Source organism: Anomaloglossus baeobatrachus, chromosome 5, assembly GCF_048569485.1.
Source record: "Anomaloglossus baeobatrachus isolate aAnoBae1 chromosome 5, aAnoBae1.hap1, whole genome shotgun sequence".
NCBI lineage: Eukaryota > Metazoa > Chordata > Amphibia > Anura > Aromobatidae > Anomaloglossus > Anomaloglossus baeobatrachus.
This window is the reverse complement of record NC_134357.1, coordinates 463,849,754-463,874,681: the sequence shown is the minus strand read 5'-3', so window position 1 is coordinate 463,874,681 and position 24,928 is coordinate 463,849,754. Positions and strand designations below refer to the sequence as shown.

Below are 24,928 nucleotides of genomic sequence, written 5' to 3'. Positions count from 1 at the left end.
GACGGGGTCTTAAGAAACTAAGAGAAAAGTAAGAGCAGGAAGGCAGCAACAAAAAGACAACAAGGGTTAACACCACAACCACCAACAACAATAAGCAATAATGCACAACTACCACCAGTGAGTCTGGATCCCAACACCTCACCAGACCAATATAGGTAAGCTATAGCTGGCATTAATGGAAAAGTCCAGCCAGCATATATAGGAGGGTAGTGAACATGAGTTGCTCCCCTACAGCATGTGATCAAAGAGACTAACAAGAATCGTCTTGTATTTGGCTCCCTCCATCTTCCCATCAATTTTAATTTTCTTCCCTGTCCCTGCTGAAGAAAAGCGGTCCCAAACCATGATGCTGCCACCACCATGTTTGACAGTGGGGATGGTGTGTTCGGGGTGATGAGCTGTGTTGCTTTTACACCAAATATATTGTTTGGCATTGTGCCCAAAAAGTTTGATTTTGGTTTCATCTGACCAGGGCACCTTCTTTCACATGTTTGGTGTGTCTCCCAGGTGGCTTGTGGCAAACTTTAAACGACACTTTTATGGATATCTTTGAGAAATGGCTTTCTTCCTGCCACTCTTCCATAAAGGCCAGATTTTTGTAGTGTACGACTGATTATTGTCCTATGGACAGACTCTGCCACCTCAGCCGTAGATCTCTGCAGTTCATCCAGAGTGATCATGGGCCTTTGCTGCATCTCTGATCAGTCTTCTCCTTGTTTGTGATGAAAGTTTGGATGGACGGCCGGGTCTTGGTAGATTTGTAGTGGTACGATATTCCTTCCATTTCAATATGATCGCTTGCACAGTGCTCCTTGGGATCTTTAAAGTTGTGGAAATCTTTTTGTAACCAAATACGGCTTTAAACTTTTCCACAACAGTATCATGGACCTGCCTGTTGTGTTCCTTGGTCTTTATGATGCTGCGCTTTAAACTCTTCTTTACACAGAACACAGACTATCACAGAGCAGGTGCATTTATACGGCGACCCGCCTCCTTCCTAAGCGGGCAGGTCGTGCGGCGTCACACGGCAGGCGGCCAATAGAAGCGGAGGGGCGGAGATGAGCGGGACGTAAACATCTCGCCCACCTTTTTCCTTCCGCATAGCCGGTGGAGGCAGGTAAGGAGAAGTTCCTCGCTCCTGCGGCTTCACACACAGCGATGCCACAGGAACGACGAACAAAATCGTATCTCCTATTGGTGCGACATTATGAAGATGACCGACACTACACAGATCACCGATTTATGACGCTTTAGCGAACGTTTATCGGCGCATCTAGGCTTTACACGTTGCGACGTCGTTACCGGCGCCGGATGTGCGTCACTTTCGATTTGACCCCGACGATATCGCAGTAGCGATGTCGCAGCGTGCAAAGTACCCCTTAGTTACTATCCTGGGCTACACCGGGTACTACAGCTAATATATATATATATATATATATATATTATATTATATTAAAGGGGTATTCCCATCTCCATGCAAGACCCTATCCCAATATGTAGTAGGTGCAATAATAATAATAGTATTATTAATAGCGAATGCCTCCAGTTACGAATGTAGTATATTTCTCCTGATTAGCTATGTCTCTTACCTAATGTGCAGGGCATTGAAGTGTCTAGGATATCTATGGTTATGACCATTGACATAGTGAGCTAGTCAGCTGTTAGTGGCCGTAACCATGGATGCCTAGGCTACTGCAATACCCTGCCCATCAGGTAAGCGACATAGCTAATAAGGAGAACTATGCTAAATTTCTAATTGGAGGTATTTACTAATATTATTAGTATTTATATTATTATTATTATTATTACACTTACTACATATTGCGGTAGGATCTTGGAAATAGGAATACCCCTTTAAGTTTTGTGTCAACTTGTTATTTTGGTTCTGAACATTTTCTACGATTTTTTTATAATCAATGTCCAATAATCTAGAATATTTGCTCATTCTGCTCCGCTGTCATCATTCCTGGGCAATCACAATCTAACACTTCCGTGACTCTGCAGAATATGGATGATATAGTAAAGTACGGTATGAATCTTACAGCCAGATATGATGATGGCAGATGAAATAATAAAGAGCAATGGATGCAACAAGCACTGGGGAAGTTTCCGTCTCTGCGGTGTTAGCACTGGACACACCTTTGTTATTAAATGAGTGGTGAGACGTGCGCACGCCCTAAACACACAACAGACGACGAGGTGATCAAATCCCACAAAACCTGTCATATGGGAAAAGCTAACTGAGCGCTAGAGATTGTATGTGGCTGTCGAGCACGTTCCTAGAGATTGAAGATGGCCATACTCATGACACAGCTGACGGCCTCAAAACACACAGCCGAACACTGGCGGTATCGGTATATAAGGGGCTGATCCCGACGTCAGTGACTATTCTCATCCGTTTTCCTGATTTGAGCGTCAGAGTTTGGTGATTGTGTCAGTTTTTACTCTTAGGGGTACTTTTCAAGCTGCGACATCGCTACTGTGATATCGTCGGGGTCAAATCGAAAGTGACGCACATCCGACGCCGGTAACGACGTCGCAACGTGAAAAGCCTAGATGCACCGATAAACGATCGCGAAGCGTAGAAAATAGGTGATCTGTGTAGCGTCAGTCATTTTCATAATGTCGCACCAATAGGAGATACGATGTTGTTCCTGGTTCCTGCGGCAGCACACATCGCTGTGTATGAAGCCGCAGGAGCAAGGAACATCTCCTTACCTGCCTCCACCGGTTATGTTGCTGTAAGGAGGTGGGTGGGATGTTTTCGTCCCGCTCATCTCCGCCCCTCCGCTTCTATTGGCCGCCTGCCGTGTGACGTCGCTGTGACGCCGAACGTCCCGCCCCATTAGGAAGGAGGCGGGTCGCCGGCCAGAGCGACGTCACAGGGCAGGTGAGTGCATGTGAAGCTGCCGTAGTGATAATGTTCGCTACGGCAGCTATCACAAGATATCGCATGTGCGACGGGGGCGGGGACTATCGCGCTCGGCAGCGCTAGCCGATGCTAGCGATGTCGCAGCGTGCAAAGTACCCCTTAACACTAGAACTACTGGACTCGTGACACCTATATAGAAATACATGGTGCAAAGTAGTCAAAATGACTACCTCAATAGTTCTAGTGTTAAAGTATGATCAAAGTTTCATTGGTTTTTGACAATGATGGCGTTGTCTCCAGCTTCTCTGATCAGTCTGGTGTCCGAGTGATGTTTGTTTTTTTTTCACAGACCCATAGACATTGTTCAGAGTGTCGGACAAGTCTCTGTGATTTTGTATAGATCACTTAGTCCAAGGAAAACTAAAAAGGATATGAACTAACCCATAGAACATAATACATACAAGAGAATACTGATCGCGCTCGTATGTGAATGAGGCCTTAGGGTACGGACTCCTGCAGTAAAAAGCTACACCAAAAAGGTGTCTTCTCACAGTCCATATACAAAAGATTCCTCCGTATTAAAGGGGTTGTCTGGGACTATATTATTTTTATTATACTTTAGGCCTAAGAACTAACCGGCAGCTAGTTGCTAAATTCCAGCACGGAGCTGTAAGTGGAAGCTTCTGCCGGTGATTCTGCGGCTTCCAGTGGTCACCTTGACAGAGCAGCTGCTTCTCTTTCACTCTGATCTGTTGATGCGAGACTGTCATCGTCATGCTGATTTACAGCTGGCTCCCTGCTGCCTTACTGCGGGGAGCCAGCTGTCAAAAAGTATGATATTGACAGTCAAAAGCCATTGACAGAGCAACCCGGAAGAGAAAGAGCTGCTGTGTTGAAAGTAAAGCAGCAGAATCGCCTTTAAAAGCGGTCTGTACTCTCTCCTGCTACTTATGTCACCTTTGCCTGCTATGGACTTTGTTGAACAACATGTGATTTTATTACTATACATTTTTTTACACATTTATATATATATATATATATATATAATAAAATTATGTTGTTTTTTTTTGTTTGTTTTTTTTAAGCGTATCAGCATTTTCTTTGGTCCTTTTTTGTTTCATACTACCTACTAATGTCTGTAGGGAAATCTTTCTGTTTCTGCAAGAAATAAGCTGACGCCAGAGGCGCTTGACAGTGGCTTATTCGGCCCTCTCCGTTATTCAGACATCCGAGATCCATGTGTCCTACCCATAGTTTTTATGGATAGAACATACGCCCATTCATGTCTATTGGGAAAAAACAGAGACATGTACAATTTTGACCCCCAAATACTAAACAAAAAGCACATACTCAAGTAGTGGCGTAACTACCGCGGTCGCAGCGGTCGCGATCGGGCCCGGGAGGTTAGGGGCCCGACGGCCGCCAGGCAGATCAGCAGCCAGTTCCTGTCAGTGTGAGAGGAGCTGCGCTGATCTGTCACAGACCTCGCGGCCGCTATTTGACCCGCTGCCGCCGCCGACACCGGGCCCCCCTGCCTGATATCAGCGGCGGCACCGGGGCCCCCTGCCTGGTGTCAGCGGCTGCAGCGTCTCCCCTGTCACCGCGCACAGTAATGATGAAGCATAGCGCGGCCGGTGCCGCGCTATGCATCACCATTCTCCCCCTGTGCGATGACGTCACTCCCGAGCGACTGCTGTGCTGAGTGCACAGAGTGCAGGACAGGAGGACGCCGACCGCAGCACCGGGAGAACGAGCAGCGGGGAAGACAGCAGCGGTGGAAGGAAGAGAGAAGGCGAGTACTTGGGGTTTTTTTTTTAATATAAGTGAGTAAACGGTGGCCAGAGGCTTGGGAAGACAGTTCTGGGGAAGCTGCATTATCGTAGCCTGGAGAGGCTGCTTTATACATGGAGGTCTGAGGAGGCTGCATTATACATGGAGGCCTGGAGAGGCTGCTTTATACATGGAGGCCTGTAGAGGCTGCTTTATACATGGAGGCCTGTAGAGGCTGCTTTATACATGGAGGTCTGAGGAGGCTGCATTATATATGGAGGCCTGGAGAGGCTGCTTTATACATGGAGGTCTGGGGAGGCTGCATTATATATGGAGGTCTGGGGTGGCTGCATTATTATACATGGAGGCCTGGAGAGGCTGCTTTATACATGGAGGTCTGGGGAAGCTGCATTATTATACATGGAGGCCTGGAGATACTGCATTATACATGGAGGCCTAGAGATACTGCATTATACATGGAGGCCTGAGGAGGCTGGGTGCATTGTTATACATGGAGGTGGTCTGGAGAGACTGGGTGCTATATTATACATGGAGGCCTGAGGAGGCTGGGTGCATTGTTATACATGGAGGCCTGGAGAAGCTGGCTGCTACATTATACATGGAGGCCTGGAGAGCAGGGCTGTGGAGTCGGAGTCGGAGTCGTGGAGTCGGAGTCGGAGTCGGAGCTCATTTTGGTGGAGTCGGAGTCGGTATAAAATGCACCGACTCCGACTCCTAAAATATATAATAAATTGGGGACAGGAGTGCAATGCAGAATGTGCTGAATATTTTACTAAATAATAACATTTAGTATAATGCTTATATTTAAGTGAAAAATTTATTGTAGTACAATGTGAACATCAGACATTTAATTGTTTTTATGATACAATAATCAAGATATTTGGATAGAACATAAAATATTTATTGGAATACAACTTTAGAACACAAAAAACTAATAAATTGTAAATATGTAAAATATATATATATATATATTATATATACATACACACAAGATATATATGTAATCTACTGTATATTACATAGTGTATTACATATTTACAATTTATTACAGTTTTTTGTGTTCTAAAGTTGTATTCCAATAAATATATTTTATGTTCTATCCAAATATCTTGATTATTGTATCATAAAAATTATTAAATGTCTGATGTTCGCATACACATATTCATGTACTACAATAAATTTTTCACCTAACTATAAGCAATATATGTAGGAGTCGGAGTCGGAGCCGGAGTCGGAGTCGGAGCCGGAGTCGGAGTCGGTGCAAGAGAATTTGAGGAGTCGGAGTCGGAGTCGAAGGTTTGGCTTACCGACTCCACAGCCCTGCTGGAGAGGCTGGCTGCATTATTATATATGGAGGTCTGGTGGGGCTGCATAATACAAAATGAAGGACACCTTATACATGGAATATAGGGGTGCCTTATGCATGGAGGAGTATGGGGCTGCATAATGCAATATGAAGTTTTATGGGGTTGCGTTATAATACATATAGGACTATGGGGGCTACATTATAATATATGGAGGACTATGGAGGCTACCTTATACATGGACTATGGGGGTGCATTATAAAACATTGGGGACTATGTGGTGCAGTGTAATATATGGAGAACTATGGGGTGAATTATAATACATGGAGAACTATGAGAAATTCATTATAATAATTGGAGGGCTACTTTATACAAGGAGGACTATAGGGCTGCATTATAATATATGGAGGACTATGTGGTGCAGTATAATACATGGAGAACTATGGGGTGAAATATAATACATAGAGAACTATAAGAAATTTAAGATAATAATTGAAGGGCTACTTTATACATGGAGGATTATGGGGGTGCATTATAATATATGGAGGACTATGTGGTGCAGTATTATATATTGAGTACTATGGGGTGAATTATAATGCATGGAGAACTATGGGAAATGCATTATAATACATGGAGGACTATGGAAGTGTATTCTAATATATGAAGGGTTATGTGGGACCCTTTATACTATTTGGAAGGCTATGTGGGTGCCATTATTGTATTTGGAGAACTATATACAAGGGGGGACAAAGATACAAGCAGGTGGTGGGAACGTTTTGTGCTGAGGGAAAAAGGCTCTTTCCCTCAGCACCCAGCTTTCCCATGCTCTGCTAAACATCTTCTCTCAGCACCCAGCTTTCCCATGCTCTGCTATACATCTTCTCTCAGCACCCAGCTTTCCCACGCTCTGCTATACATCTTCTCTCAGCACCCAGCTTTCCCATGCTCTGCTATACATCTTCTCTCAGCACCCAGCTTTCCCATGCTCTGCTATACATCATGTCTCAGCACCCAGCTTTCTCATGCTCTGATATGGGAAAGCTGGGTGCTGAGGGAAAGATGTATAGCAGAGCATGGGGAAGCAGTGTGCCGAGGACAAGATGGATATCAGAAAATAGGGAAGCTGGGTGCTGATAGAGGGATTTCAGATCATGGGAAATCTGGGTGCTGAGGGTAAGAGCCAAGTGTCAGCATCATTAACCTGTACCCCGAGTGTCAGTGTCATTAGCCTGTACCCTAAATGTCGATGTACGTGGAGGGGGGGCCCAGGTCTGAACTTTGCACCGGGGCCCATCAAACTCTAGTTACGCCCCTGTCTATGTGTATGTGAAAACTCAGACTGCGCGCAGATGCGATCCATGTGCCATTCTAGTGCCGTCTACTTAATATGAGAGTTCAGCGGAGAGCTATGTGAGAGGTAAGGGTTATTCTGGTTCCGCTCACTTCTGTACACGCAGGCACACACATCCCGACGGGTATCAGCAAAGGTGATGACACCGGCCCTGATCACCTCTCAAAGGTGAGCGGAGCCAGAGTATCCCTTTAAGTTTTGTCTTGCAAATGAACTAGACCGAGCTCTCTGGACTATACAAATGACCTAGGTGATAGCACCTACTATGTAAGCACCAAGGCCATAGACTGTTTAATACTTTAATGATAGTGTATATTTGTATATACAAAGCAGCCCAGTGACTTGGTGGTTAGCACAATAAGGTTATGTGACCACAATGACTTTTCAGGCCAATTTTGCTGGAAACTGCATGAAAAAGCACTAAAAAAAGTACTGTAAAGAATGAAGAGAATGTAAAAAAGACATTCCTGTACACATGTTCAATCTTTTGAAGGTTCTTTTAACTATATCAGGCTTCGAAAGCCAGGATGCAATTGAAAGAAGTAGAGTGTTTACTCTTTGGGTGGCATCAGCTTGGAAGGCACTGGCTATTTAAAGGGAATCTGTCACCAGGTTTTTGCCACCTAACCTGAGAGCAGCATAAGGTAGGGGCAGAGATCCTGATTCCAGTGATGTGTCACTTACTGGGCTGCTTAGTGTAGTTGTGATAAAATCACTGTTTAATCAGCAGCAGATTATCATTAGAGGACTACTTGGTGTGCTGCCAGGTAGTCCAGCATATTCATGAGCTCTGTATAACTGCTAGATCTGCAGCCGGGAAAGCATTGATTTTATTAAAATGACAGCAAACAGCCCAGTAAGTGACACATCGCTGAAATCAGGGTCTCTGTCTCTACATTATGCTGCTCTCAGATGGGGGAGCATAAACCTGGTGACATATTCCCTTTAAAGTTGAGATGAAAAAAAGACGCAGCAGCTCAGCCACTGCAAGAAGAAGAAAAATGTCAACAAAGATGCTTTAGGAAAATCACAGAGGTTGTTTTTCTGAAGTTTCTTCACCTTGGAAAACTCTGCAGGTACATCACATCTAAAAAACATGGACCCTGATTCATCAAGATCGTTAATTTTCATGCCAGTCTTGATGAGGGGGCATGTTGGAGTCAAATGCGCCCAATTCATTAAGAGGTACAAACCTATTAAAGGGGATGTTCCCTAATTGGACAACCACTTCTGAATCCTCTTGTTCGCCCCCGTAAAAATAAACAAGCTTATACACCACTTCCGAAGCAGCCGCGGTTCCTGCGATGTCTGAAATCGCAGCCCAGGGGCCACGTGACATTATTATGACACACAAGCCCTGTGACCAATCAGCACCGGCTTCCTTCACCCCGCATTTGGACATCTGAGCAGGAAGTCAGCGCAGCGCTCATGTGCTGATCAAATGTCCGAAGGCGTGGAGACGGACAACGGGTGCTGATTGATCGTGGGGTTCACGTGTCATAACAATGTCATGTGGCCCCTGGGAACGCAACTTCAGACATAGTAGGAACCGCATCCGCACCAGGAGGTGAGTATAGGCTTATATATTTTTACAAAGGCGAACAAGAGAAATGAGAAGGGGTTGCCCGAGTAGTGGACATCCCCATTAAGGAGTCTGATGAGTGGATTGCATAATGCCAGAAATCCAACTCCAGTCTCTGACTGGAGTTAGATTTCTGTCATAAGGGACATATGAATTAGACAAGCTGTGGCAGTGAGCCCCACCGCGCCTCTCACCCTACCTCTGACGATTTTGCCAGAGCTGGAAGAAACTGGCATAAAAACTGCAAAAATACATTTTTGTGCAAAAATTTTGTGAGTTTTCAATGCAATTTACACCACAATTCTGTTGACATTACTTTGACGAATTGGTTCCATAATGTTCACATACCCTCAACAGCGGGTTCAAATTCCACCTAAGACAAAATCTTATTAAGCTTATAATTTCCTTGTGTGTTTGGCAGGATTCAAACATCTTTTGCGGTGAGTATGGATTGTCAATGGGTCTCCCGTCCTGGACACGGCACAATCATATAGTCTATGAGGATGCCGAGCTCCGGACACCTACGGCCAATCTGCACTCAGACTGTGAAACACGGATGTGTGAATCCGACCTTTCTATGGGTTTCCTCCCACACTAAAAAGACCATACTGATAGGGAATATAGATTGTGAGCCCCAATGGGGACAGTGACGGTGATGTCTGTATATGTTGGTGCCATATAAGTGAAAAAAATAAATCAAAATTATGACACATTGGAACAATTTTTCTGCAAGTAAATGCTTAGAAACCTAAAATCTATTTTTATATATATATATATATATATATATATATATATATATATATATATATATATATATATATATATATATATATAGATAGAGAGAGAGATACACACACATATCTATATACACACACGGATATCTATATATATATATATATATATATATATATATATATATATATATATATACACACACACACACACACACATACATACACAGTATATATATATATACACATTATATAACAGGGAAACCTTGCGTCAATATCTTTATAACCAGTGCATGAAGCCCAGAGAGCTCAATTCACAAGGGGTTTCCCGTGACACAACACGGGGTAGGCACCAGGGGCGGACATGTCATTTGTGCGGCCGCTCAAGGGCCAGGAGGTAAGGGGGCCACATCTACCTCCAAAACAGGTGGAATTGTGCATTATGATGAGTTATTGGACTGCAAAGGGCACATATATTGTTCTCACACATAGCCCCTTTTCTATCGGCGTCCGCCAGTGGTAAACACTAACAAAAGCCCCGACCGTCGCTGCTAGAAAAGACCAAAGCGGAAAAAAAAAATGTTTCAATCTGGGTTTGCTTTTCCTGGGGCTGTGCTGTCAGAACGTGGCCCTTCATGGCCACCACACCTGCAGACTGGCCGCAGCCCTGGACAATGGAGCAGGTGCTCACTGGTGGGGAGCACAGGGGTTGTCAGGGGCCTGCTTACCCTCGCCTGTGTTTGCCGTCCATTCTCTTTTTCTGCCTGACAGGTTGCAGGGGGATATTATCCGTCATCTTGGCTGCTGTAAGGCTGTGGGTGTTGCTGGGAATGTTGGAGCTGCTGGAGGAAGGTGGAGTCTGTATTCTGGTCGCTCCCTCAGTTTCCTGCTCTCTTCCAGTCTGTCTGACAACAAGTAACAAAAGGGTTGGTCTGTCGGAGGATTGCCCAGCTCATTCTGTCTCCTCCATTCGCAGACAATACAATGGCTGCACCTTCATTAACCCCTATTATTCTAACATCGCAGTGACCGTCGGTGACGTAAGGCACCGCCGTGGTGTATAGATATGTTAGAAAAGGACACGGATGCAAAATTAGACGTTGGTGCGATTAAGCTTTTTACCTTACGTGTAAGAAAAATTCTTTACTAACGGTGGTTTAATATTGGGCCCGAATGTGTCCGACTTGACGACACAATGCCAGATTTCATTACTGCGTTCTTGACGGATCCCACTGACATATCGAGGTCCGTTGGGTCCAGCAAGGGTGTCCAATTTTTCGGTTAGGCCTCATTCAGACGCCCGCATGTCCTTCACAGATAGAACACGTACCCGTTATAGTCTATTATGCTATTCATCATGTGTCCGCAAAAAATTGCCCTTGTGCTACATGCGCATGATGAACTTTTGGTGAGTTTTTGGTTGGTCATAAAGTGGATGTCATTAATGGACATCTTCTGCCCACTGTGCTTCTTTTTACCATGTGCAAACTGAATCCCCAGCATGTCCGTTTCTGTTGTGAGTATGCTGAGTTTTCTGTGCAGATTTTTCCCATAGACTTGTGTAGCCCCCCTGAACCCATCAGAGCACTACTAGGTACTGCATCCTGACAAAGATGCAGAGCATACCCCCAGAGACCTGGAAGACCAGTGCCAGTAACACCAAAACACATAAACATCTCCAGTTCCCCTCTCCCAATCATGGTTGACTGACTAGTTTGGGAGCCAATGGATGGCCATCTAGTGGTGGAGCCGATCCGGTCAACTAACCGAAAACCGGGGGGGGGTGAGACAGTAGGAGAGTCTATAGTGACAGTGGAAGGAGACGGATGTGTCTTGAGACGGGGTCGTGTAGCATTAAGGAATAACGTTTGGAACACCATTCTAAGTCTGAACTGGGTGCAAAAACCTAAAAAAACATCACTATGGGGAGATAAGGTATGCACACCAGTGACTATGTAAGGGGAATACATGAAATAGCAGAAACTGCTGTGTGAATACTGACTTGAAAAATCCAATAGCTATATGTAAGAGTGAAAATGTGAAAAATGGAATCTGCATTACTGCCATGAACATATGAATCAAGAGAAATTTAGCTACTGAATTGATCAATGCAACAGAGCACCAACACTACGCCAAAGTATTTCTCTACGTTGGGGTCCCTAGCTTGTGTGTGTCCTCTCATGCAGTTAAAAAAATTGCATTGATCAATTCAGTAGCTAAATTTCTCTTGATTCATATGTTCATGGCAGTAATGCAGATTCCATTTTTCACATTTTCACTCTTACATATAGCTATTGGATTTTTCAAGTCAGTATTCACACAGCAGTTTCTGCTATTTCATGTAGTCACCTTACATAGTCACTGGTGTGCATACCTTATCTCCCCATAGGGGTCGTGTAGCATTGACCTAGGTGGTAAAGGAGAGTGGTTGCCAGGGAGGGTACAGCCAGGTACCCCTGGAACTATAGCACCAACGGGGCACAGGGCCCTAGGTCAGGCAAACGCTTTACGCTGCTTGGCAAATACCTGCACAGTGAGGGGATCATCCAGGACCTCAATGACCATAGAATCCGGGGGCACCAGCAGTAACGAGAGAGCCAGGGACCGGAAGGGAACACCGACCCTACAGGGTTCACACTGCCCGCCGTACAGATCAGAGACTGCCAACAGACAGTAGGGAACCCCCAAACGCTCCAAGCCATGGGGTTCCACCAACCAGTGAGAGGTGCGGGTTAAAGAAGTCAACAGGTTACCACACCGGCACTGGAACTAAAGGGACCAGGGGTCAAAACCAGCCGTCCTCAGTGAATCAGCATTACCACCGCTGTGAGTAAACACCAGTTGCACTACATCCCTATCGTGTGGTCTCCCTTCTTTCCATGCCGAACACCTTCATCAACCCCATGGGGCCCCGGCCCTACTTGCGGAGGGCCCAACATCCAAGCTGCCATCACCACCAGCCCCAGTGGCAATAGACTGTGCAGCGGCGGTTCCAAAACTATAACCGCAACTTGCAAGTGGCGTCACGACATAAACTCTATAATCGCCCCTGTATATAACCCTTTAAAAGCGACCCCCAGGGTCACGGAACAGGGCAACGGCCATCACACACCCGTGACACAGCATCCCCGTACATGTACGGCCCGGGACTGAGTACCCCATAGCCCTGGGGCGGTACACTTGCATTCAGGGCCGGACTGGGACTAAAATTCAGCCCTGGCATTTGGGGGTGCACAGGCCCACTTTTCGCGTGGTGAATGTGTGATATCTTTGTGCACTTCTAGATTGTGTAACACGACCATATAACATGTAGTCACGGCTGCGTCCAGTATTACAGCTCAGGCCTATTTGTGTCGCCCTGGGCAAGCCAGGGGACACAGGTCACACACCACCACACCCTACATCCCAGCTAGGAACACCAAAGCTAACCAAAAATCCTTGTTGCCTTCCTCCAGAGGCTGATGATTCACACCAGGGGGTGGGCCAGGCGGTTGGCTCCGCCCACCGAGGAGTTCACAGCTCTGGAGGCGGGAGAAACCAGGAGAAAGCTCAGGGAAGAGCTTGAGTGAGGAGTTAAGTGGAGGAGTAAACAAGTAGTGAAAGTAGAAAAGTGGTAAAGGAGGAAAGCAAGTGAGGTGACAGGAAAGAAAGAAAGCCTGAAGGGTCCAGCTGTGTGTAGGACCAGGTCAGCAAGGTCAGCAACGGCGGTGACTGTCTGGAGGGGGACCGTTTGGAAGTTCCTGGAAGGACCCCGGAGGCTGTGTGCCCGGCGGTCTGGAGCAGTGTTCCGAAGGACAGTCAGCACCAGGGCAGGGGCCTCTCGGACCCCGGCAAGGCTAGGAGTCGCCATAATTTGCCAAATCCGTCAGTGACGGGGATGTAGATCCCCCAACAACCAAGTCCCGATTGAAGGCAACAGCCCAACCAGAGTAGAAGAGACACCGCCACCGCCAAGGCACCAGTTTCTTAGGGCCAGCGCCTGCGAGCAAAGAGTAGAGCTCCTCCGGTCCAGCTTGAAGCCAGGGAGCGGGTTACCGGTGGGGACCCATCGCAACCAACAAGTACACAAAGGTGCAAGGAAGAGGGACATCACCGTCACCTACTGGGAGAGCAAGTGCAGCCGTCCATGGGACCGTCTATCCAGCCGTTTGGTTTACCGTAAAAACTGTGTCAACGTCTCAGGCTGAGTGAATACCACGGTGCCGCAAGGCACAGCGCTGCCCCCGCGTCCCTGCACCCACCAGGCCCTGCACCTCCCTCACCATCACCGGGCCCCGGGATCACCAACCCCTACCCACGGAGGGGCAACGCAACACCTGGCTGCTCTGCATCACCATCCCCGGGATCCCCATACTGAGCAGCGGTGGTGAAATCACCACAACCGTGGGTGGCGTCACGGACAATAAATACTTCCCACACCCAACAAACCCCTTTCACTCACGGGCGAGGAGTGCCGCTCGAGAAACCCCCAGGATCCGGCCCACCGCTCGAGCCACCACTGAGCAGCAGCCGCCAGACCCGAGCAGAAGGGGTGAGCGTAGTGTGCTGACACCCTCCTCCCCGCCCGCGACAACTTGGCGTCACGAACAGGATCTTACCGCTCTGCCGTCTGGTAGAGGTGCGCCTTGTTACCGCCGGAGGTATCCGGCAGAAAAATTTCAGAAGCCGCCATCTTTGGCGCGAAAAGTTCCCGCTCGAGCGTCTTCTCAAGTAGTAGAGGCGCGAAGGCCAAAACCCCGCCCCGAGAGAGGAGGGGCCGAAAAGAGCTAAGGGGGACGCGATGGCGGCTGGCTGCATGTGAGAGCAGCGATAGAAGCAGGGACGCCAGGACCCTGCGGCCATTTATTGGTTCCTGTAAGAGGCCGCTGCTAAAGATGCTGAGTCCGACCAACAACACCGTGGTCCCCGCGCCCGGCATGGCGGCGTGGGTAGAAGTCCGGACCGCCCAGCCAAGCAGCCGTCTGCAGGTCCGCATGCAGCTCCTCCTGGAGGAGTGGGAGGCCGACATGGTGGAAGCGGTGGCTGCTATGCGGAGATGCGAGGTGGAGGAAGATTTGGAGGAACGGGTAAGAGACCCACGTCCCTGTATTCCCGAGGGATCGGCCGCTGCGGCTGAGGGGCCTGGCCTACACCCGTTCACCCTGCTGCCTCTCCCGCTACCCGCGTTAGCTGCTGCTGCCCCGCCACTAGGCCCGCTACCAGCACCACCGGTAGCGGTACCCTGCCAATCCGCCCTGGCGGACCGGCCTGCAGCAGAAGCTCGTGACCGCCCTGATCCGCTTCCATGGAAGAAGCCGAAGGCTGAAGCCGTCAGCAAAGATGCACCGGAGGCACGGCAGGGATGCGGATGCCAGGAGGCAGAGCAGGCCATGTCACAGCGGGGTCCCTCATTACTGAAGGTGCCGGTTGTAGCCGACATGGAGGGACTCTGGCTGGGCCCGTCCCCCGCACACGCTGAACCGGAGCAAACAGAAAGTGCTCCCGGCTGGGAGCGACGGCAACAGCAGCTGCGCAGGGAGATCGATGCCCGAGAGGGGTGTAGAGCGGATGTGCATGCCCGCATGAATATGGAGGAAGATGACCCGCAGCTAGCTACCATCGGGGTCCACGGCGGTGCACCATGTGAAGGTGGCACTAGAGCCCCGCGATTGAGGATGGACTGCTAAGCCGGCGGTCCTCCGCCTAAAAGTTTTCCCAGTTGGGACCAGAAGTCAGTGTGTTTGTTTGAAAGTTGGAAAAGTTTACAGAAAATGATAAGAAAATGATTACCGAAGTTTCACCTGATTTACCGTGATTTGCAACCGGCTGGAGCTGGCACCGTTGTCCCCGTGGGGACCGTTTAAAAAGTTATTTTGCATGGAGGACTATCCATGGACAAGCCCGTGAACTTGCAGGGCAACCACAAACGTTAGTGGCTTGTAAATAAGTTGTTTGCCGTTACCGTTTCCGCAATGCCGCCTCCGGAGAGGCAGGTTGGAGGGAGGGCCCTGAGCAGAGCAGGCTAGGGCCCAGCCACCAAAGGAACCGGTGGCTACCCTCTGGAGGGGAAGGACAGATCCCGCTCGGGTACCGTGTGCTGGACTGTGGGTCAAGGGGTGCTGCCTGGGCTTTATGGGCAGCATCAGGGCCAGGTTGCTTGGGTGGGAGAGAGCGGAAACCGTAACCGTAAACCGTTTGCAACGTTTAAGAAATGTGCCTCCCGTTAAGGGAAGAGTTATTAAAAATGTACATATGTTATTATTTCACCATGTTATCTTTTTCAGAAAAATAAAACCGGTGTTGGACGGCAGCCCGCGGACGGTCTGCATTTTGCTAAGAGGGAATGTGTCGCCCTGGGCAAGCCAGGGGACACAGGTCACACACCACCACACCCTACATCCCAGCTAGGAACACCAAAGCTAACCAAAAATCCTTGTTGCCTTCCTCCAGAGGCTGATGATTCACACCAGGGGGTGGGCCAGGCAGTTGGCTCCGCCCACCGAGGAGTTCACAGCTCTGGAGTGCGTCCCTGCACCCACCAGGCCCTGCACCTCCCTCACCATCACCGGGCCCCGGGATCACCAACCCCTACCCACGGAGGGGCAACGCAACACCTGGCTGCTCCGCATCACCATCCCCGGGATCCCCATACTGAGCAGCGGTGGTGAAATCACCACAACCGTGGGTGGCGTCACGGACAATAAATACTTCCCACACCCAACAAACCCCTTTCACTCACGGGCGAGGAGTGCCGCTCGAGAAACCCCCGGGATCCGGCCCACCGCTCGAGCCACCACTGAGCAGCAGCCGCCGGACCCGAGCAGAAGGGGTGAGCGTAGTGTGCTGACACCCTCCTCCCCGCCCGCGACATATTTATTGCTCTTAGTTGCAGGACCTGGTGAAGCCGCTATTTTCCCTACAGAGCTGGGTCCCGCAGATAATGAAGAGGATGCTGCTCTCCACATAATGCTGCGGACACATAGCTGATGGGCAGGGATACAAAATCAGATCCCCCTGAACTAATATTGATGACCTATTCTACAGAGAGGTGATCAGGGAAGCTGTCGTTGTCACTGGTGATAATTTTGGACACATACCACTTAGGTAATATGCAATGACATTTTTGGGGGTAGATCCCACCATGAAAACCACTATGAAAAAATCCTCGAATGACTGTCTGCATCTCCTCGCTGTGCACAGATTCAGGCTTTTCAGCATCTTTTACCCACTTCAGGTTTCTAAAACCACCAAGTGATTAAAAGAAGTGTCCGCTCCATTCTTCTGGTGTTTTCCACTAGAAAATCGTTCTGTATTTTACAATGCAAATCAATGGGAAGACTCGGAAGATGCCGGAATCTACAACTCCCAGCTTGTCCTTAACAATGGTAAGGAGATTCTGGGAGTTGTTGTTATCAGACTGCGGACCATACAGGAACCACAATACTGATAAGACGCAGGCAATATCACAAATTATCATATACATCCAGGTACCTTTATAGGTGACATCTTCTGAGTCGATCCCATCCCTTTTTGTCTCCGCCACGCAGTACAGACGCCATGATGAGGTTTCGTGACCACTGCTCGTCTCTAAAGCCCTCCCTTTTTATTCTTCAGCAGCACTTCCTCACACAGCACCTTTAAAAATAAAAGTATCATTACCGTGCCCCATAAATATAAATATCTCCCATGCTTTGCCCATGAATAAATAATTGCTATGCTTCCTTCCTTCAAAAAATATCTCCTCACACTGACCTTATCCAAAATACCTCCCACACTGCCTCTCTCCTTAATATACCCCCACGTTGCCTCTTTCCATAATGTCCCCATACACAGCTTCTCTCCATAATGTCCCCTCCACACTGCTCTCTTTATAATATACCCCCACACTGCCTCTCTCAATAATATCCCCCATATTGCCCCTTTTTTTATTATTATTATTATTATTATTATTATTATTATTATTATTATTATTATTTATTCATATATTATCTCCAAACTGCTCTTTTGTAATCCCCCACACACACACAAAACAATGCACCCCTATTACCCCTATACACACACACACACACACACACACAATGCACCCCCATTACCCCCAACACACACACACACACACACACACACACAATACAATGCACCCTCCATTACCCCTCACCCTCCCACACACACACACACACACACACACACAATACAATGCACCCTCATTACCCCTACACACACACAGTACATTGCACCCTCCATTACCCTTCACCCCACACACACACAATACAATGCACCCCCATTATCTCTCCACACGCACACACACACACACACACAATACAATGCACCCCCATTACCGCTCCACACACACACACACACAATACAATGCACCCTCCATTACCCCTCCCCCCCACACACAATACAATGCACCCTCCATTACCCCTCCCCACACCCACACACACACACACACACAAATACAATGCACCCCCATTACCCCCTACACACACACAAATACAATGCACCCCCATTACCCCCTCCCCATACACACAATACAATGCAGCCCCCATTAACCTTCCAGAAACATAATACAATGCACCCCTCATCACCAGCTGCACCCACACACACACACACACACACAAAATACAGTACCCCATCACTACACACTCCTGCCTCCCCCCTCCCTCGGAATACAGTAACCACCCCTGCCTGTCACAAAGCTGTGTTCCTTCACAAATGTTCCCCGTTATGTGTCCTCAGCCCCTCCCCACTCATCCCCATTAATTAAACCTGTCTCTTCGGCTCCTCCATGGAGCGCTTACCGCTGCCTGATGTATCCTGTGTGGCGCCCGCAGCACTGTGATGATGTCAGCAAGGTGCTGATCTCATCACGTTGCTGCACATCAGGGGCGGTGCCCAGTCCAGGCGCACTGTTCAAATGTATTTACGTCTCAAAAACGCAAATACATTTGAATAGGAAGGAGGAAGCTGCGGTCACTGGTACTGGTACCGCCGCGCTCCTCAGCAGTGTGTGCATGCCGGGCACACTATCACAGCAGAGTTGGCACAGCGCGCTGCCTCCTGCTGCAGCTAGTGAGCGCACGGCAGATAATGCTGCCCGGCCTGCACACTGCTGAGCAGAGCATCGGTGACTGCAGATAGAGCGGCCACTACAGGCACCAGCCCACTACAGGGACTGGCCCATCTGGCATTTGCCAGAATTGCCCTATGGTCAGTCCGGGCCTGCTTGCAATAGATGCGGAAAATCTGCAGATAAAAAATACATATGTGCTTTTAGCGTTTTTCTGTGGTTGAAACGCATCAAAAACGAATGTAATCCAGACCTAAGAATGTTTTGTCAAGGCCAAATACATGTGTGACGCCCTGGACTAACCAGGTAGTCACAGACATAACACCATACACACCCCTTTCCCTAGACAGTCACAACAGTCAAACAAAAACCCTTGTTGCCTCCCTCCAGGGTCTGATGTCCACACCAGGTGGGGCGGAGCCAGGCGGTTTGCCCCTCCCACCGAGGAGTTCACAGGTCTGGAGGCGGGAAAATAGACAGATTAGTTTTGGAGGTGAAAGTGAGGAGACACGAAACTATCGGTGTCTGGGTAGGGGCCCAGACACAAACAGCAAGGGTGGCAGACGGTGGTGGCCGTCTGCAGGAGTTAGTGAATCTCTGCGGAACCGTAGGACCCGCCGGTACCGAACCGGGGAGTGGAGTGAAGCTAAGCACACAGGCAGGGCCATCGGACACCGACCAGGCTTGGAGCCGCCGACAATAGTCAAATCCGAGTGTGACAGGAACCCCAGGGGTTTCCCAACAACCAAGACCCGACAGAAGGAAACAGTCCACACCGAGAGGATATACAGCCACCGCCACAGGCTAGAGATCCAAGGGCCAGTGCCTGCGGCCTCCTACGGCACCCATACGCCGGGGAGCAGACTACCGGTGGGCAACCACAGGAGTCAGAACATTCTAATAGGTGCAGAGAAAGACAGCCACCATCAGCCATCCGGGGAGAGCACAACACTGCAGCCGGCTGCGGGACCCGTCCATCCAGCCGTTTGGTTTACCAGAGACTCTGTCATTGACTGCCTGAGTGAGTACACCAGTGCCATCCGGCACCGCGTCCCGCTGCCCACGGAGGTGACAACATCCTAGCTGCTCCCTACCATCCTTCCCGGGATCCCCATCACCAGCAGCGGTGGTGCTAATAATCACTACGCCCCGTGGGTGGCGTCACGAACTATCTCCCTAAACAAACCACCCCCTTTTCACTCGTGGACGAGGAGCACTGCTCGAGTCCCTGGGTCCGGCCCACCGCTCGAGCCACCGAGCAGCAGCAGAAGCCCCGGACCCGAGCGTGGCGAGCGCGTCCCCTCCGCCCGCGACACATGGAAGTTTAGAAAACAACGCAGCTATATTTAATGGGAACCTGCCACCAGTTTTTGACCCTATGAACTAATACCATCACTGTTAACTGTTTCTTTGCTGCATTCCACAAACAAGTCTATCAGCGCCTGACACCCCCTTTATACCCCCAAAAGTACCATTTGAAATGACTGTGTAAGTGCTGAAATCAGAATGACATCGCAATGACATGGCTCGGTGCTTGCGCAGTGATTTTTTTTTTATGTTTTGCCCACAGTAGGGCAGAGCAGAGTGCACCGGCGTGGACGTGAGAGGCTACTGCGCAGGCGGGAGATCTCTGTTCACTACGTGGATGATGCAGGACGTATCATCCACATCAATCAAAGCAGGAGGACGTGATTAGTAACAGAGAGGAGGGTCAGACACCGCAGCGAGGACGCCCATCAGACTGGACCACCCTAATTTATAGCATGGGAGCATATCAAATAGTATTTTCGGAGTATAAAAGGGGAGTCAGGCACTAATAGACAAATTTGTAGAATGCAGCAAAGGGATAGTTAAAGGTGGTGGCATTTGTTCATAGAGTAAAAAATTGGTGACACGTTCATTTTAAAGCATTACACATAAAACAGACAAAAAAAAACCCCACAGTGTCAAAAAAGTGATAAAAACGCATATTAAAAATGCATACAAAAATACAATGAAAAACGCTTGTAACCTTGTTTACTTAAAATATGCAGAAATGGTGCAGAAATTCTGCAACATCAAAAGCCCATTGTGGAATCGTAGCCTAAGAAGCCTATGGGTAGATGAAAATGACAGCACACGGATGACATGCGGTCCGTGTGCTGTCCTCGATTAATATTGTAATGGGTAGGAGCTGATTTGCAATTTATTTATTCATGTGAAAATCATTGATAAAACACTGATTGTAAAATCTGAAACTGATGAAATCTGGACCATTTTTTACATACTTGAGAAATCACAGATATCGGAATCGGGCCTTAGAAAAAATAGCATGGCATGCAGCACTGTTTCTCTTTTTCCTTGGATATGACGAATATGTGACATTAAGATACAAGATGCCAGAAGCGAATCTCAAATCCAAAAATAGCATTCACCCAATGCATTCTAGTGGATAGTAAATTTCAAATATGCAAACATTTGTAAATTCACAAAACCTGAAAAATTGGCTGATACCTGCCTAGGTGCTTGGCGTGATGACTGGATGTCCTCCATACTAGATTGTGTTTATAGATTCCAATGAGGGCTAGAATGGTTCAACCCACAGTTTAAGACCTCATTGCATTTTTCACTTTTGTGTTTTATCCATGTTTTTTTACACATAGCCATTAAAGGGAATCTGTTACCCTTTTGTAGTTTTTTAGTTATTAATATGGGCACACAGGTGGCATAAAGGTGAAATTAGCCATACCTGTATGTCTCCTGGATGATGGGCCGTTTTGGAAAAATCCTCTTTTATATCTTCTATCTTCCAGGCTATGGGGTGTGTGCTGCCCGGAAGATAAGCCTGCCTCTGGTCTTCATTATCCCCAATTTCCCCTCCTCTTTTCTTTAGTATGCACTTGTGATGTCAGGAGGATGGCAGGAAATCCCACGCCTGCTCGTTCTGCCTGCCATCTCTCCCCATTACTGCTTAACACTTCATTGAGCACAGTCTTCAATTTTGCTGTGCGCAAGTGCAGAGAAGAGGGAGAGATTCATTTCTCCATCTTCTCCATTGCCTGTCTCTGCATATATCGGACTGCATTGAGATGTCATCAATGCAGTCCCATGCTTCCCACGATCCATAGACTTGTATGGATGATCCAATTTGCGGAGCCATTCACAGCATGCTGTCATTGTTTTCTCATACCAAATCATCATAGTTTTCCTTTTAGGTGCTGATCAATATCACTCACAGAGGGTTGTCTACAATGAATAGATTTGTAGCAACCATCATATTATGACTGACTGCTGTGCCCTGTTTAGGTTAATTATTGGTGAATGGCCATCCAACGTAATACCCTCTTCTTCTGTGCCACCCTGGCAAAACCAGGGTGTCACAGAGGTCTGCACCCATCTTTTTGGTGCAGATCTCACTCTCACTTGGGGAGTTTCCCACACAGATACACACCAGCCAATCAGGCCCAATCACCCCCTCCCCAGGAAAACGGGAGGGGGCGAAAGGAGCTTAGGAAGGGCAGAGCAGAGTTTGAGCTGTAGTCAGTCTGTAGGAGGAGAGAAGTCTGGAAGGAGCTCCATTGTGGAGCTAGGAGGAGCGGCAGCAAGGGCCTCAGGAATAGGCCAGCTGTTTGTAGGGAACCGAAGTGGACCGGGGCAGGGTAGTGGCCCGCCGTTGCCGACTGTCAGGACCTTGTCCGGACCTGTGCACGGAGCTGACACAGACATCAGGCAGGAGAAAAACACCTGAATTACACACACGGGTGTGGGACCCATCCTCACAGCAGCCGTGGGCATCAGTTACCAGCAACTTGGTTAATTCCTGGACTCGTGTCAGTTATTGCCTTATACTGTGAGTACTCCTGCACCACCTAGTCCAAGCCGTGGACTGCAGCTGTCACTCCCCAATCCATTACACCGGGGTCCCGGGACAACAACACCCTACCCGTGGAGGGAAAATCACTACCTTGCTGTCCATCACCATCCCCGGGATCCTCTGACCGGCAGCGGCGGTGCTCCATTACCTCAAGGCACACTACGGGTGGCATCACGGATCATAGACTTACAAATTCCCCTGTACATAATCCCCCTTTTTGGTTGTGGAGCCTGGGATCACAGACCGGGTCACGCCACCGTGATACCTACAGAAATGACCCCTTGGCCCGGATCTGAGTACCCCTTACCCCTGGGCGACACACTTCCTCGCCTAAGATGCGTTTTTCCCCTCATACTTCATTCTCCTTAAATTTCCCTGCCTTTCCTGTTCTGATCCTCTCCTCCTTGTGAGACCTGGGGCTCATCTCTGCCGGTGAGAGATGTGTGACCCCCCCTTGCTGCGACCATCCTGGATAGACGTAGGAGAGAAGGTGATGCATGGCTCAGCCGTGTTCTGGGCGAGCATCACGTCCTCTATCTTGAGCCTCAAGCGAACACCTCTGGCAGCCCACATGATGAACCCGCCCACTGGAGCGCTTGAGCCCTGACTTCCATGCACCCCGAAGCATTCATGTGACGCCCTGGCAAAACCAGGTAGTCACAGAAAGAGTTAATTCTCCTTGGCAGCTATACAATCCCCACACAGATGTACACCAGCCAATCAGGCCCTACTCACCCCCTCCCCAGGAAAAAGGGAGGGTGGCGAGAGGAGCTAAGGGAGAGAGAGAGAAGTCAGGTTTCAGTTGTGCTGTAGTCAATGCAGAGCTGACAGGGGAAGCTTGGAGCTCCCTGGAAAAAGGTGGTAGCCAGGGTTGGGGCCCTGAACTACTGGACTAGGTGGCTGTGAGGGCCACAGGCGACGGAGATCCGGTCGCGGGGATCCTGAGGCGACCGGGACAGGGTTGTAGCCCGCTGCTGCTAGAAGAGGTACCCTATCCGGAGGCCGTTCAAACGGACTAGTCCAGACAAGAAAGAGACAGACAGAGAGTGTGGAAGGAAGGGCCCCTGGCTGTACATCTAGGTGTGGGACCCGAAGACACCTGCCAAAGGTGACCGGCCATTTGGCAAGTTGGTTTACAAAAGACTCTGTGTTTACTGACCCTCCACATCAATACAGCCTCATCCAGCACCTGGACAACCGAACTGTAAGTGTGCTGATCCCTGCAATGCCTGCCACCACCACAACTCCCAGCAGGGCCCCGGAACTACAACTCCCCTATCCGTGGAGGGGATCCCACCTTGCTGCCCCACACCATCAGTCCTGGGCACGGTCCCCAGAGGCAGCGGTGGTGCCACCATTTCATCACCGCAACCCACAGGTGCCGTCACAGACAATCTCCCTTGTAAATATCCCTTTTCACTTGTGAGCGGTGGACCGCTGCTCGAGCCTTGGTCCGGTTCCCACTCGAGCCGCAGTAAAGCCCCGGATCCGAGCATCCACGAGCAGCCCCCTAGCTACGGTCTGGCCCCTACCCGCAACATGCACAGTGCTTCTGTGTGCGCTCCGTCACCAACCAGGCCCACACGCCGATATTTAGCACACCCAGCTTGCTCTAGGGGCAACGCAGCACCGTACAGTATAACAAACACAGGCACCCACCCATAAAATAACCCTACCCACCGCTGCCATGGGAGTTTGTGCCAGCTGCAGCTCCTCATCTGTGGAGGAGGCTGCAGTGATGACACCGGCCCCTGCCAATATGAACCCCATCCCCCACACTCCTAATGATCCTATGCCTGTTGGAGATGTTGCTCAGGCATCTATTAATATAAATCCACCATCAACCACCATATTAGCCCCTCACAGGGAAATGTCTGACCTTGGGGAGCTGCCTTCCTCTGCTGCATCAGCAGACTCACCAGTGCAGATTCCCTCTTCAACTTCTGCTGGTTGCAACATGGCATTTGTTGGTTCCCCAGTCTGTGGTCACCGCCACTGTGGACGTGGTACCCGCTCTGTTAGGTCTTCATCCTCATCCACCTCTTGCAGATTTACCGACAGACCACGATGCCGCAGAACTCGTTGCTACTGATGAGCGAGTGTATTTGTCGCGCCCCAGGGGCAGCCGAGCTGCTCGGATCCGGGAAAGTCCGTGGCTTGAGGGGTTCTTGAGCCCGGGGGCACTGGAGACAGACCCAAATAATAAAATAAAAGAAAAATAAATTAAAAAAAATAAAATAAAGGGAGTCCAGTCACTAAGTGCAGTTTAACAGGTTTACTTAGAGCCTGGGAAAAGATGCCTTGGGACGTGCCAGGACCCGGTGTGCCGTCCTCCTGGAATCTGCACCAGTTTAACCTGGGGGCCACTTTCCCCACCTTGTACTTGTGTCAGTCTTTG

The 24,928-nt window shown here is 49.0% G+C and overlaps 1 protein-coding gene across 1 annotated transcript in view; it reads right to left on the bottom strand.

Annotated features, from left to right (window-relative positions):
- Positions 1-10,557, bottom strand: part of ATP9A (ATPase phospholipid transporting 9A (putative)) — a 165,834-nt gene extending 155,277 nt beyond the window's left edge. Inside the window, exon 1 of the mRNA XM_075350592.1 lies at positions 10,360-10,557. Within this exon, the coding sequence (XP_075206707.1) occupies positions 10,360-10,427 (68 nt within the window). The 5' untranslated portion in view covers positions 10,428-10,557. The remainder of the gene's footprint in view (positions 1-10,359) is intronic.
- Between the last annotated feature and the right edge of the window lie 14,371 nt (positions 10,558-24,928).